The sequence below is a fragment of the Porites lutea genome, chromosome 4, assembly GCF_958299795.1.
Source record: "Porites lutea chromosome 4, jaPorLute2.1, whole genome shotgun sequence".
In the NCBI taxonomy this organism is placed as follows: domain Eukaryota; kingdom Metazoa; phylum Cnidaria; class Anthozoa; order Scleractinia; family Poritidae; genus Porites; species Porites lutea.
Genome location: NC_133204.1, coordinates 38,899,823 through 38,915,733, shown reverse-complemented (window position 1 = coordinate 38,915,733; position 15,911 = coordinate 38,899,823). Strand labels below are relative to the sequence as shown.

General features: G+C 39.6%; 2 protein-coding genes across 2 annotated transcripts in view; both read left to right on the top strand.

The window, feature by feature from the left end:
* Positions 1–1,057: 1,057 nt before the first annotated feature.
* On the top strand, positions 1,058–2,423 carry LOC140935651 (uncharacterized). The gene is made up of 2 exons (XM_073385222.1): positions 1,058–1,451; positions 1,976–2,423. Exons 1-2 carry the CDS (start codon positions 1,132–1,134, stop codon positions 2,244–2,246), a joined length of 591 nt encoding a protein of 196 aa, XP_073241323.1. The 5' UTR covers positions 1,058–1,131; the 3' UTR covers positions 2,247–2,423.
* A 13,231-nt stretch (positions 2,424–15,654) lies between these two features.
* Positions 15,655–15,911, top strand: part of LOC140934648 (52 kDa repressor of the inhibitor of the protein kinase-like) — a 2,690-nt gene continuing 2,433 nt past the window's right edge. The window contains exon 1 of the mRNA XM_073384237.1: positions 15,655–15,862. Within this exon, the coding sequence (XP_073240338.1) occupies positions 15,655–15,862 (208 nt within the window). The remainder of the gene's footprint in view (positions 15,863–15,911) is intronic.

Sequence of the window (15,911 nt, the reverse complement as noted above, 5' to 3'; positions counted from 1 at the left end):
AAGAAGAAAATTTTGCTGGTGTAAAATAACGTCACGCCTTTAACCACTGCCATATATCGTGGCAATATTTGGCTGGGTATCGTGCGGATACTGGACGGAACCGACATTCTTTTTATCATTATTATTTTTTTAACTAATGCGTAGGGTAGGATCACTGTACAGTGGAGGATAAAGTTGTAAGACTTTTAAACAGTTGTCGCCGATACGGACCTTTACTACGAATATGAATTAACAACTTAGCATTCGAGTGATATCCAATCGTCATTGTTAATAACGTAGCATAATTATGTTCTCAAATGGCCCCATCGAAACAGTGGGCAATGTTTCATGGAAAAAGTGTGTGCGTGCGAATGCTGGAGAGATGGAGAACAGACCTTCACGTTCAGTGACGATTAAACAAAGTTTCAAACTTAGGCATAGCATAGGATTATTGTAACAGTCTGGCATAAAGCTGCATGTGAAACCCTTTTTTTGTCGTTGTTGACTTACAGGAAGTTTACGAATATGAATAAAAAAATTTAGTATTCGAGTGATTCGAACGGTATCTATCGTCGTAATTAATAACCTAATGCAGTAATTTTCTCGAATGGCCCCATAGAGACAGTTGGCAATATTTATGGAAGCCATGGAGCGAATGCACACCAGCATTTTACCATTTTTTGCCTATTCCAAGAAAACGCCAAATACAAAGGCTGAAATTTAAACAAAAGATAGAAAACAATAACTTTCATCTTAAACTCCGCAACCCCTCAACACTTGGAATAACAAGCTTTATGGGGAACCATTTTGTTTAAAACTTGGCGAAACTGTTACAATAGGTATCTCAACTGACAATTACCCGATAATATTAGAACATTATTATCCAGGAATGTTTGTGGGGAAAGGGCCAATAAACACACAATTGAATATCATACTTGACAAATAACTCACATCAGATTTAGAAACGCGGCCTTAAACTTAAAGCCGATATCTTAGAAATGCGATTTTCAAAAGCACCGAATTTGACGTTAAACTTTCATACTTCCGGGTCCATTCTGCATAAAAAGCTGTAAGAAAGCTCGTTTAAGCAGCAGTCGCTCTTGAAACATTTCAATCTGTGTAGCGGCACAGAAGCATATTGATTCTTTCAAGATGAAAGGGTTATTGGCGTTTGCTTTGCTGGGCTTTTTTCTTGCCTGTACCTTACATGTTACCAGGTCAGACGAACCACTCCAAGAGGAGAAAGCTGATGCAGAAGAGTTTGCAGACCAACCCGATAACGACTCTCCAGAGACGACCTCTCCCAACGAAGAAGACTTAATTGAAGAAGACGAGATCGAGGGACTGTTCGACGATGATGATGTTGCTGCCATTACTGCTGTTCTTGAGGCTGCTGCTGATACAGAAGATGATGACGATCATAGCATTTACGAACAAGACTACGAAGATGAAGACGAGTTAGACGATACTCGGTAAGTTAGTTTCGGAAATTACAGTTAAGGGGCTAGCAGCGAGTGCGAAACTATTACTTCTAATTAAAAGATATTTCTCGGTATTTCATCGCATACGGTTTTCTGTTTATTCTATACCTATCAGATATTATCTTTTCTTAAGTTTGAAAAGTGGTTAAACAAAAAATCAGAAGCAAATATTTTGTGCTGCAATACTTGTTCATAGACAAGCTTTCACGTCCTAAATGAAGTTTGGGTCGATTTACCTAACGCACAGTTTTCTAAATGATAGTAACTGTGCATGTTTAATTCCTCCAAAGAAAACGAAAACATATATATCGCTTCAGTATATACTTCATCACAGTTTCAATCGTGAATATGGTTCGGGCTCTTGGGTCGTCCAATAAAAAAAACTAACCACAAGTTCACGTTCGTCGCTGTAATATTGGTAGGTATCCATTTTAAACGCTCATTTGTAGTAATTTTGAATTGTAGGCGTTTTTAAATATATTTTTGATATTTTTTTTTTTTCTTTTTTTCTGAAGTGAGTTGAATTCAGAGGTACAAGCAGATCCAGCACCCTGGAGACGGCGGCGCAGAAAGGGTGGAAGGCGAAAAAGACGTAGATTTTTCCGTAGGATTGGTCGTAAGATTGGTCGTATCGGTCGTAAGATTGGTCGTTTTGGTAAAAAAGTCGGTAAGGTGTTAAAGAAACTTCCTGCTTCCGTACGCAAAATTTTGCAAAAAATTCCCGCAAAAATTTTGAAAAAGTTTCCATGTTTGCCAGGGATCCCAGGAGTTCCAGGACGTCGTTAGTCTTGAAAGTCTAGATCACAAACAAACTGTAAATTCTAATTAGAGCTAATTCGTACTGTCACATTTTGTTATGTCTGACAATTGCGATAGATTTGAAGCAGTCTAACACTAGTTATAATTAAATTACTGTTGTATTGTTTGAAAAGAAAAGATAAAAGGAAAAAGCAATTAATGGAACATCAGTCGTGTGGATTTTTTATGTGTGCAAACTCAGCTGAAGTGGACTGGAACGTCACCCATCAGTCATTATAGTCACCTTGCTCGCAACTACCAAAAGATGACCATGAAATAATCGCCAATTATTTGTGATTTATTGAACCTTAGCTTCAAAAGTGCTGAACAATGCAGAGAACTATTGTAATCACTTTCAAATCTTATGGAAAAGCAGATGATGAAAGAGTTGAACCGCTATTGAGTTTCGAGGTTCTATTATGAGACCACCACTAGCGTAGTGCAGTAGGCTTTTCATTTTTTTTTTCGTATAATGTTTGAGCCAGTTCCGAAACTTCTCGTGCCTAAGTTTGAGAATAAAGTTATGAGAGGATTCAACACCTTTTGAATTTCTAGCATAAGGAGACCTTCCCATAATGGTAGCGTTCGCGGCTCTTTGTTTGTTTGTTTTTGTTTTGTTTTCGTTTCTTTTCGTTTTCTGTAACTTCTCGTGCCAATTGGAGACGAAAGTAAAGAAAGGGTTGGACCCCATTTTAGTTTCTAGAAACAGTCAGGGGTATTGCTCGGTTTTGATTTTTTTCCTTCTTTCTGAGTTTTCTGGATCGAGACTATCGGGCTAGAGATAAAGTGATGAAAGGGTTGAACCTTATTTTACTTTCTAGAATCAGACCGCAGCAGGGTAGCGCTCGGTTTTGATTTTCTTTCTTTCTTTCGGCTTCTGGAGTTATCTGGAGACTATCGGGCCAGCCAGCTAGAATAGGAAGTGATGAAAGATTTGAACTCCATGGTTTAGGTTTCTGACTAGGATCAGACCACATGCATGACCATACATGGGTAGCGCTTGGCTTTGTTTCTTTCTTTCGTTAAGCTTTTTGGACCGGCTTTCGTGCCAGCCTGATAAGAAAGTGATGAAATGGTTAAACCATTTTCCTGACAGTCTGAGAATGATAAAAGTGACGAAAGAAAAGAAAGAAAAAATGGCAACCCAATTCCTAGGCTACACTGTAAAATGCAATTCAATTTCGTTGGGAAATATAAAGTTGGCCACACGAGGTAATTTAAGTATACATGGCACGAAGTTCCTTTGGAATACGCGAGTTCTATACCTCGACTAGCTGGGAAAGAACTCAAGTGGTCCTGCAGTAATTAGCAGTGAATTATCAATCAACGAACAAGCTCGCTCGGTTTTGAAAAGAGTTGAGACTTTCCTAATCAGCACCTGTAGGGAGGAACATCTGACCGCGATAGGCCTTTTTAATTCTTTAAAAAGAACTCTATTGACACTCATGTATATCTATCCAGGTCAGTAGCTCACAGACGACTAAGAATTTTCTGCATGAGTAGCTTGACTGCGTAAACGGCTGATCCCTACATCTGTAGGCTACAGACGTACGGATCAGCCGTTTTCACGGTATCGTAGATCGCACGTATGTTTTCACCCTTTCTCATAGTGTAAAATCATGTCTCTCTGTCGGAGTGGCAGTGGACACTGATGGCGAAGAGAAAAATGAGCACAGTGGCGACTTTCTCAGTTGTAAGGTTTTCAACTGTTTCGCTCAGTGCATCCTCCAAGTTGTCAAACTGAAGAAGAAGGCGAGGCAACCGTTTCAGTTTAAATTGATTGTCAAATACGACTCTGACTAATTGACTCTAAAATGAGTTATAGCCGTAACATAGAATTGCAGAGCGAGGCTAGATTTAGATGGATTGATTTGTGCGAAGTTGCTTTTTAACTTCGATCATCAATTCAGAATTGACACTTAGTTTAACCAGGGCATTAATAATATAACTTTTTTTGTAAAAGTCACTTGGCTACTACACTGTATAATTCTAAAATAGTGGTCAATTCCATACATTTGATCCCTGCTTAAGCAAAAGATACATGCATCAACCTCAGTATTTTTAAGTGCGAGGGAGGGTAAGTTCCAAGGCCACATAGACTAGACAGAGTGTTCTTCTTTTTCCGTAACAGGCCTTCCTACCCCTAAACCCTGCCAATCTTGAGTGTTTGAAGAAACAAAAAAACCCCGAAAAACGTGAAGATTGTGACCTCAAACCTGTCAGTGAAGACTCCCAAATGTATGTGTCAAATTAAACAAAAAAAGGCAGATTATTTCTGTCATGGTATTCTTTATCCTGTTAGTGGTCTCTGTTGTACTGTCCTGTTGCTCTTTTGGCAGTGAGAAGATTCTATTTTATGATCCAGGTCGATGGGACGGCGAGTAGCCAAATGAGAATGCTATGTAAGGCTTTCCCACCGACCTTAGCGAGCCTATGTATTTTGGGAATGAGGTTGGAATTGAACTCAGGTTTCTACCCTCCCCCCCCCCCCCCCCCGCTCCCTACCACCCAGCCCCCCAAAAACCTTAGATTGAAACAATTCGTCCATATATAAAAAGGAGGTTTTTTCAAATACGCGATTTCTACTGAAATCGTCTGGTAATTTTAAGTAGATTTTGTCATTCACCGTGAGATTTTGGAGGCTAAATCGTGAGACCGTGAAATGACTTCCCAAACCGTGAGAGTTGGAAGGTCTGCAAATAGTCAGATTCATAAATTTTTCATGTCTTCAAGTTCACAGCGCTTTCTGTCCCAGCCACTAGGGCAAGAAATCTAATGTCCATAAGGTCAGCGGTCGAGTGATTCAAGAGCATGCGCATTTAGAGTCTAGAGAGCAGGTGGTGATTGTGAGCTATGATGTTTTTGAATGCGGACCATGAAGTGTTTAAATTTATTCAGATGTAGTCTCTGTTGTGAACACCACTAATGGTACCGCCCTAAATTTTCATCATATTGGTAATTTTGTAAACTATAAACGGTGAAAGTAACGACTTCAGCTTGGAGAACTTGCTTAGCAAGCAAATTTATCTCGTTTGCACCGCGTCTAGTCCTGTAATTTCTCGCAGAAAACAGAGAGCGCAAGGCCTCATGGGCAAAAAAATACATTGAAATAACCCAATGCACCTTGTAAGAACAAGAGGCCGGACGCCTTTTGTTTCCAAGACCGCAGGGCGGGGACGTCACATGGGGTCTAGTTTTCCTTTTCACGGTGCAGTCGACAACGCAATAACACGTTTCTCGAAAAGGGTGACTCCAGGGGTCACTTTGTTGTAGGACCAAAGAGACTTATGCAAAATGACGTTTTAATAATACAACATCAACAACAACAACAAAAACTTTTATTGACCCCTTATACATAAGGAAAATCAAGAGAGAATGATCTCTCTTGGAAAAATTCAGTTTACATTAAATGAAAATTAAAACTAAAAGGGGTGTTGGCTTCCTAAAATAACTAAAGAGTTAACAAGTCTAGGAAGCCAAATGACATAGAATATATTGTAATATTAAGGTTGGAATATCAGCCATCTTCACTCGCCGTCCGCTGACGTCGACCGCTGGTGAGGATCCGGATCGGACGGATAAATACGTGAGATTTTACACTTTTATACTTTTTAACTCTGTACTAAAAAAAAAAAAAAAAAACTGATTAAATGATGGAAATTGAATAGCAACGAGTCGGTTCGGATGGCAACTGACTGAAAAAAACAAACAAACAAACAAACAAACAAAAAAACAAAATGATCTGTTCGAGTCAGTCAGTACCTTCAGCTCGGGCGGTTCGCGCCGACTTCTTTTGGCAGAATCATCTCGAAATGAAATATTTATCAGCTTATTTTACTTTCGGAAATATCAAAACGCTAGCGTGCGTGACAATATTTACAATGCCCATGTAGGATTTCGTGAGTGGGAGTAGCATGAATTATGTATTCAGTGTCACATGCATTTTGATCTGAAAGGAAAATAGGTGACCACGCAAAGTTTCACGAACCTCGAGGCCTCAGGTATTTTTTCCTTTTTTTTTTTAGCATGGCATTGTGTAGTGTAAACCCGTTTGATACACTCATTGAACTTGCCTACTGTGAAACATAACACGTACATAAGCTAAACATATTTTTATTACTACAGCAAATCAAATCAACAAACACTGACGAAGGACAATTCGCTTTGCTGAGTTTTTCTCTTCGGAAATCCGAAATTGGCCATATTTGTTTACGATTTTCGGCTATGTATCCCAAAACCAATTATGGTCCTTCGAATGCACTACCAGGGATCACATGTCAGATCTGAAACTTACGATAAAATATATCTTGAGGGGGGCGTAAGGGGGGTACGAATACCGCAATACCGCACATGGTAGCGCGAGAATACCGCAATACCGCATCACAATTTAGCCAAATACCGAAACCGCAGTTACCAATGGGAAAAAGTTGACGTTGCCAATCCTACAAATCCTCCTTTCAAATAGAAATAATCAGTGTTTCAAAATCAAGGTGCTTCGATGTGAAGCGTACATGTACAATAAACATAAGATCATCGCACTCGTTTAATTTTGTTCATCACTTTTACTTTTATGAGGTTGTTTCAGGTTCACAATTAACTCGGTTCTGTGTTGAGGGTTTCAAGACGTCTACCAGGGCTGCGTTTGGGATTCGAAGGGCACACAGCACACACTAGCCTTAGGCTTGGACAAATTCTGCCGGCAGAATTTCGGGCAGAATAAGCGATTAATGAGGCGTGCATTCTGCCGGCAGAAAAGGGCTTTTTCGAGCAGAATTTGAGCAGAATAAGGGAAAGTCAGCGGCGCTAATGATTTACATAACAGTTGTAAGAAAAATTTAAAACTAAATAAAGAAACAAATGGAAAATACCTTGTGATTAATTCGATGATTAAATAGCTACAACGCATTCACATTAAAGTAAGATGAATTACAATATCTAATTAGTTTTAAGGGGTTCGGCCCAGGTTCCTTACTATATTTGCGAAACGACCCGAGGAATAAGCGATTTTTACGAGCACTGCCGGCATGAGAATAAGCCAATTTACGCGCAGAATTTTTCCAAGCCTAACTAGCCTGCGTAGCATGGTGGTTTTGGTTGGGCGCGCTGAATAAAAAAGGCGGGCGCGGGCCAGGAGACTGGGACGGGAGCTGTTTCGCCCGAATCGCCCCTCAGTCGTGCTCCGGACTAAACCACGCAAAACCACCATGCTACGCAGGCTAAGCACACACGAAAACTACAGGGGCATCTAGCATCAATTTTTGGAGAATATCTGTTCGGAAGACGATTTGAGATCTAGAATTTTCGGAATATTTGTTGTAAAATTTCTTGCTTGCGTGCCTCTCTTAAGATTTTCGAACATCTAAAAAATGGTATAATTGCCCATTTTTAATGGATTTTTACCCTAAAAAGATCACCTAGAATTCTCGGGAGCCTTTTTTCTGCTGACATTTTCGAAAAGGCAAGTTTTGACCCCTATAATTTTCGGATCACTAGACCACTAGAGTAGTAATTTTGAGACCACACCTTCTTCATAGATTATCTTTCGACACTACGCAGTTTATAACGACTTCACTGACCTCACTATTTGCTGGAATATCTGACTATTCACTTAGTTGACCTTCTGGATCGCTCGCCATAGCTTCGCGAGTGGCACGAAAGTGACGATGAGGTTGGTAAGGAGGTTAACCAAGCCAACTATTTCCACAAGGTCGACCATGACAGGGACCGCGGACAGGGAGGGGCTGGTAGGGCCGCGGCCCCACCACTTTTTTGCGCCCCCACCCCCACTTTTTGCGCTAAAAAGAAAAATAATTAAAATAAAAAAAAGACTTGAAACAAGTTTTTTTTTCCGTCTATATTCCGCTATATTCTCTGTATTTTCTTTAATTTCAAACGCCAGGCATTTTGTGGGGCTCCTGTGCTTTTCGCGGTAATTGTGCTCTGAGGCCGACTTGCCCCTTGATCAAACGCCATGCCTTGGCCACCCCTTCGCTTCTTTCGGCAGCGTGTTTTGTACTTCCAGCTCCGGCAGAGTTTTTTATCAGTTTTATCAGACGAAATGAAGAAAATTACTACAATCAGGGACAAAAGTAGTTGACACAGTTGTTTAAAACGGGTGCTTTTAACAAACATTTCATTCATTTATTATTTCATTCCTTTTAAACGCCGTAAATCCCCCGACACCCCGAATCAATGTTGTCTGAAGTAAAAAAAAGACTTGAGGGTCCAAAATTCAACATTGATTTTGGGGGCAAGGGGTTGGGGTAGACAGGGGAAGGGGATAAGTATATCCACTACGCAAAAAGGGGCCATTTTACGGAAGTGTGTCAACACTTTTGTCCCTCATTGTAGCTTTTTCAAGCCAAACGAAGGTGAGTAGTTGTTTTGAGTTGATAAAAGTTTTATCTTTTGTCAGTTTCTCCTTTCGAATCAATGAAATATTCGACGGCAAGAAGAATTACATTACTTGAACAGTGAACGGCCATAGTTAGAAATTTTTCAGATCACTTCAGTGTAGTAGTTTCTATACTAAAATTGTAATCGCGTCTTTTCTTGCATTGAATCTGAAATGACCGTGTATGTTGGCCGACCTATAAAGAGCAACAAATACACTGGATAAAGTATGCAAAGTCACGCGACAGAAACAAATCAAATACTATGATTTTATTCCTTTTTTCGATTTTCAATATGAAAAAATTATTTTCAATTGTCAGCCCTGCCACTTTTTACCTTGCTCCGCGGTCCCTGCATGAGGTCATAAATAATGCGACATGTTTACGTATCATTGGATAAAAAAGTTAATGTCGTTAATCATATCAAGTATTAACTTGAAATTACAATCCAAACGATTTGTCTGGACTATTTGCGAAATACGATCCCCGTCTGTGTAACTTGGAAGACACGCAGGTCACGCAGGCTAGCCAGGGAGACCTTTTAGGATTTGTATCCTCTTGTCATGAAAAAGAAGCAGATCACCGCGACACAAGGATATTTCATCGACTACCGGGACATGAAATTTAAACTTACCGCACACCGTTTGGGCTCTGAAAACCGTAATACCGTACTTTGAAATAAAAATTGCCGCAACACCGCACCAAAAATAACCCAATACCGCATTACCGCAAACCCTTACGCCCCCCTCTATCTTCGATCGGCAATTTGCATATGATCGGTCTTCACGCTCGAATACCTTCCTCCTCTGACGGTCTAAGAGGCTACAATTACAAGGAATAGTCGTGTCAGATTGCTAAATGTTCCTCAGTGGCATGACCGAAGTACCCATCTCCTAGGACATGTACTCAGTACAGTAAATTTGATTTAAATGCTTTGTCATTTCAGTCGATTCCATGTTCTGCATGTTGAATATGGTGTTTTTATAGCATATGGTTTTCATGTGATAATCGTCCGGGTCGCCTCGTAATTATACGCCTAATTCAATAAGGGACGCGATTAGTGCCGGCGGCGATCGCAATCTGGCAAAATCATGGACAGAACCTCGGAGGTCTCCCTCTAATCGTCCGCATCGATTTGACTGACTTGATCGTTCCATTTGTCCAAAAAATAACAAAAATAACTAAATAAATAAACGAACGAACGAACGGATAAATGAATAAGACGACTAAGCGTTCGACCGAGTCGAACGGGTCTTGACCCCCCGGGGGGGGGCACTTGGGTATTTTTTTTTGGGGGGGGGGGTATGTGCCCCCCGGGACTCCAAATTGGTACCCCGTTCTAAACAAAAATTCCCCTAAAATTGATACCCCGTTCTAGAAATGGGCCAATTTTTTATACTCCGTTCTAGGGTGCAAAGAGTACAACAGTTTGCTTGTTAACGCATTGAGCCGTATTTTTAAAAGCAATCTGTCCTTGAATAATTTCAAATGGCTGCTTACAAAACTGGAGCTTTCGTGTGTTCGAAATATTATACCCCGTTCTAGAAAACGCCTCTGAAATGGATACCCCGTTCTAAATCAGGAGCTTCAAAATCACGACCCCGTTGGGCGGCACATACCCGTATAGGTAATGTATGGGAGTACCCCCCGGGGTCTTGACAAACTGCAAGCCAGCACGCGAGGGATCGGTAAAAAAACAGGAAACACAAGTAAAAACTGCAAATTTACAGATGAGGAGTTAAACACTCATTATACTGATTAGGGTTAAGCACTCACTGTACTGATTAGTTAATGTTTTCCGTATTACTGTTTTCGATTGGGTGTTTTTTTTTTCGATGATTCTTCAATGGACTTGCTGGCTCGCATTTTATACACACTCGAGTCGAACTGCTGTACGATTGTATGGAGACCAGGCTCTCGTTTTAAAACGGAATCCCTGAATTTTTATGCAGTGCTTTTGCTTCCTTGGAAACTTTTGTTTTCCACCCATTTTAAGCCCGGTAGCCAATCTACTACTTACTCTTGCAGCCTTTGTTTACGCATATGCACATAAATATTTAGACGAAATTTGAAAGATACTGTATGAACGAACTGCGACAATGGGAAAATAAAACATACAAACGTAAGAGGTCCATAACGAAGGAGTCTGTAAAATGACTTATATTTTAAATACCAAGATAGCATTTTATATCAACCAGACGAGTTGAGGTGCGTGCGTCGCAGTGCTGGTGAGTAATAAGGTGTCCTAAAATGGTCGCTGCTTGGTTTACTTTTATCCGGATTTAATCTTTTTTTTACCTTGTTTAAACCTCCTTTTCATGTACCAGATACAAGCATACCAAAAAACAAAAGGAAAAAAAACAAGGACAAACCTTGCAGACTCTACAAAGACCTTCCTTTTTTATCTTTCTTCTCCGCGTGACAAAGAGAAAAGCAGGAGCGTCATGACTTTTTTTGTTAACTTTTCTTGAATGAAATCAATTACTGAAGCTCTTTGTTCTTTGTTAAGCTTACAGTATATAATCGAATAAACGCCGCGGTGCTTTTTCACGCCTCAAATGCGGTCGAAAGTTGGACGCGACAAACAATTATTGTTTTAACTACGGTGTTATCATCTTTCGTATTAACCTAACAGAATTAACGTCTTTTAATTTTGAGCCTTCTTGCCTCTGAACTGTATTGGAGAAAAGATATCCTCATGTTAATCTAAGTACCATCGTCTAGAATTTTTAAATGGTTGACCTTGTAAGATGTTGTCATGGGTGCAATACTACTGCAGTTTGACCATGTCATGTATTTAAGGTACCTTGATTAGGGATTGAACTCCATTGATTGCCAGCTTGTGAGTTCCATATTTACTCAGAAGTGCCTAATAATTGAGGTGTATTTTAAAAGTGTAATTATATACCGCATTTGCGCGAAAGAGCGCCACACTTCAAAGCAAACAATCGCTGCCCCCTGATTAGCCTGTTACAGGCTCCAAGATCGTGTGGAAAACGAATTTGCGTAGACGGATATGTAAGCATTGTTTTCGTTACCTGATTCCGCTATGATTGGTCAACTGTGACAGTTACTTCTCATTTGGCGTCGCCCGCGCAGAGTCTAAAAAACATGTCGAGCACATGAAACCTTCCTACACCGCACTTTTTGACGTTTTGACATTTGACGTTTTGACACGAGAAACGATTTTTCACCAAGTGGGTGGTAGTGGGCGGATTGCGGTATTTGAAAAGATGCTTACAGGCTCTTCCCTTCTCCATCTTTTCCCGCCGTTTTTCGCTCGTTCGCCATTTCTCTGCCCGTTCGCTTTTTTCGCTAGTCTTCACTGACCGAGAGCCTGACCTAATCGTATCAAGAAAAGCGACCTGAATTCGAGAATAATAGGTATTTTTATGCGTTGTTATTTTTTATCGTTTCTTGCCTTGTAAGGACAAAAACGATCAACGTGAAACAAGAGCTTTCACGCGCGGGAAATTTCAGCATTTCCGATAACCTCTTTCGGTGCGACCGAAGTAAGGAGCAACTTCAACCCAGGGGGTTGGTAAGAGTTAAAGTAGTCAGGACGAAACATACGACGCAGTAGTGGTAGTGTGAGGTAAGTGCTGAACAGACGAGTTTACCAGTTGCATCCTTGTGTTCTATTTCGGGCTTAGCCTAGTGGCAGCAACTTTTACGCAAAACTAGATGCTCATCTTGCTCGTTAATATTGCCGTAAGGAACTAAAATATCGGCTCGAATAGAAGCGGCTGAGAACTTATAATTCAGTTTGTTTGATCGCATACGCTTTGGTTGCGATTTTGTATCTACTGGTTATATTCTGTTTCCGAGATGGCAACATTCAAATTTGCGCTAGAGAACTTTGAATCTACACGCAAATGAAGTTTATACTTTACAGTCGTACGTTAGAACACGGATTGACTTATTAGAATTAAAATCACATATTATTCATGTATTGCAAGGGGTAGTAAACAATTGAGGAATAAAATTCAACCCGCGTCTTCTCAGTAAACATTATGATGTATTGTCCTCTTTGAGTGAGCATCTCTAATATGAACGCGCTTTATGTGCGACTTTTCGGACAGGGTTAAACGAAACAAATCGAAGTAAATTCTCCGTCGGCGATGAATACACTGAAGGGATAAGAAAACAAAAGACTGAAAAAATCGCACCTTCCTTTTACTGTGACGCGAAGTTAAACAAGACACTTACGGTACTTATAAAATTTACTTCTCCGGCTTCAAGTCCACACGTTTCTCTAACAGCCTAAAGATGCGGCTGTAATTGCTTAACTTTCCGGGCAGAGTCAGACGAAACTAATTGATCTATAAAAAGCAGATTTCAATTTGGCAATGACTCGAGTAAATAAACTAAGGATTAAAAATAGATGGCACCTCCTTTTTACTGACCCGCGAGGTTTAAAACCCGGCTCAATGCCCCCACACTTACTGATAAAATTAAGTACTTTCTGTAAGTAAAAACCACACGCGCTTGTTGCTAACTTATCGTTCATGCAAGTGCTGTTTAATGCGCAACTGTTTGTTTTTATTTGAAGTAAAAAGATCACACCAGTTTTATTCAAAGCGCGTTGTCGAGCAAAGAGAAAGCTTGTTTTTTGAGAACGTATTCTCGGCCGCTTGGATAACTGACTAAAATCTTTGCAATAACGACATAAAAGTATCGGGAGAAGCACGCGGTGGGTTGATGCAATGATGCAACTAAAAGATCAAGTTTTCAGTTCACTGTCTCAAAGAATGACAATTTGAGGACGTCTTCACTGCATATGAAAAATGCTTCTTCTAGAAGACTTGCTCTCTAAGGCTCCTTTGACTATTCCCGTCGGTGCCCTAGTGAAATTTCATTCTTCACGGATCAATTAGTACTCCCCACTCCCCGTGGTACACAAGTTTGTCAAGCCGAAGGTTTCCGATTTAATATTCAGACAAGCTTCGGGTCGGTCTGGGCTTTGATTCGCGTGAAAGGTGTCACAATTTTGGGATGCCAATAAGCGTCGACAGGTACTGGCTGATACTATGCCTACAGCAGTTTTCGTCATTTTCCCGCCAAAGAAAACCCATAAATAGCTATAGATGAAAAAAAAAAAAAAAAAAAAAAAGAAAAGAAAAACACACATCGTTTGTTTGTCCAAACGGCAGCCCAGTTTCTTTTTTCAAATTTGGGGAATAATACTTTTTAGCTATCTTTCGGGAGCGGTGAATACATGAAACTGTTTGTGTCTGTTTCAATAAACCAATGAAATTCTTCTATTCTCGTTCGTTTGTTTTTGTTTGATTAATTTGCTCGCAGGTTCGTGTGTAATCAATTTCAAGTTCAAACGAAAATACGCTCCGAAGCAGTTGAAGTTGCCATAAAGGTACATATCTCATGCTACAATTTCTGGGAAGAAAAAGGAGTTAAAGAAAAAAGTTGATTAAGGGGTTTTAAAAATGGAGAATCCCCAAATTTAAAGGATAGAGTTTACAAACCTTAATTTTTTTTTCAAGGATAGTTCTATCTATAAAATATGATCTAAAGCGCTACACGGTGAGGTATCAGGAATCTGATTTACATCTTGGCCTTTATTCTTCTTTGACTTCTGCTAACAATCTCAATCTTCCTACTCTTCTAACTCTTTTCTACTTTTCTACTCTTTTCTACTCACTAGTTCAAGTATAGTAGCGGTTTTATAGTCAAGACTGGACATGTTTAGGTTAGCTGACCGGAAGACCTTCACTATTGAATATCTTATCGCTAACATTGCAACAGGTTTGCTATTGTTAGGGGATAGATTAGCCTACGCACAGTCGCAACTAACAAGTACGAAAGAACAAAGGTCATGAAGCAGCTCTAACAACACAAACACGACCACCTGTAAAAAACTAACATCTGACAATGCCAAGCGAATAACATTCCTAACATGGCAAATGAGTAAATTCGCGAGCTAGGCATAAATTCAAGTACAAGTAAAAACAAAAGATCAAAACAAAAAAAAAAAAATACGTGGACAAAAACCAGACTTAATGACACAAAAACTAAACTCAAAAGATAAGATAGATCCGTCTTAAAATAACTTTTAAAATACTTCACAACAGTATTCTCTATTGGATATAGGTATGTTGCATTCCTAGGTTTGTAGTTTGATCATTTGGTCAAAGAAATAAGTTGTTTTTTCCAACCTATGATCAACTGACCTTTTATAATTCGCCACATTTGGTAGTCATTATGACTAACTCAAACGGGATGTTTGACCGTAAATGCACTATATTGTGTATCAGGAATATTCAGTTATCTCCAAGTTGGACTAAAAATAACTACTTCTGTACAATGTTTTTAGCTCACTATTGGTCATCAATATTACTAACTCAAAGTATGTTGGACCGTTTCAGTACTGATTTATGATATTGCATCTGAGCGTTAAGTAACGCCAGATGAATTGGCTTCACGCCCAAAGGCGATACAATGGCTTTTTAAAAAGGCAAGTGTTGGCAGTTTTCATTTACTCATGCGCAGTCAAACATTTTAGGGGAAGAATATAAACAGTTAGCAAAGTGTCATGATCAATTAGTTTCCAGTCCAGTAATAACGTGTTTTGTTGGTAGCATAATAATATCCTTGAAATAGCAGGGCCGTAGCTAGCATGAGGCAAGACGAGGCAATTGCCTCGTCTTGATTTTGATTTTTTTTTTAAAGAAACGTTAAATTGAGAAAAAAATTCCCAGAAAGAAAAAAAAGAATTATGTTAAAGATTAAACCTGCTAATATAAGGTGGATGGATTGAGAAAAAAAAAAACTTTATTGAGGTTAATTCGTTTCATGTGAACTGTGCGGAGTAGGCTATTACGGAGATGTATCGTGACATAACCTTGGCAGGCTGCGTGACAGGATAAGATTTCACATACGGGGCATTAGTTTTCCATTCAGTTTTATCCGCCGGCGGGAAAAGCTGTCGTCGGTTGGAAAAACTCTCAAGTTAAATTCACTGCACTGCTCATGAATACATGATCAAAATGTCGAGACAAAAACCAATTACTGCTTTCTTCTGTGAAAAATATGGCAATCATGTACAGCATAATCAGTGCACATCTTCAGAAAGTGTAAATTTAGCGGCATCAGTTGAGCTAGTAGATTTGGATGAAGATTATTCCATTCAGACCGCAGATCCTGATGCTGAGCCAACGTTAGCAAAGAGACGAAAGCTTATTAAAGACCATCAAGGTAATAGCATTGTTAAACTTCAATGCAAATTTATTATTTGACCTAGCTG

Bases quoted from the DNA above. Each gene is read 5' to 3' on its own strand.
- LOC140935651 (XM_073385222.1), top strand. From the start codon at position 1,132: ATGAAAGGGTTATTGGCGTTTGCTTTGCTGGGCTTTTTTCTTGCCTGT. The intron at 1,452-1,975 runs GTAAGTTAGTTT...TTTTTTCTGAAG, and splicing joins GACGAGTTAGACGATACTCG to TGAGTTGAATTCAGAGGTAC.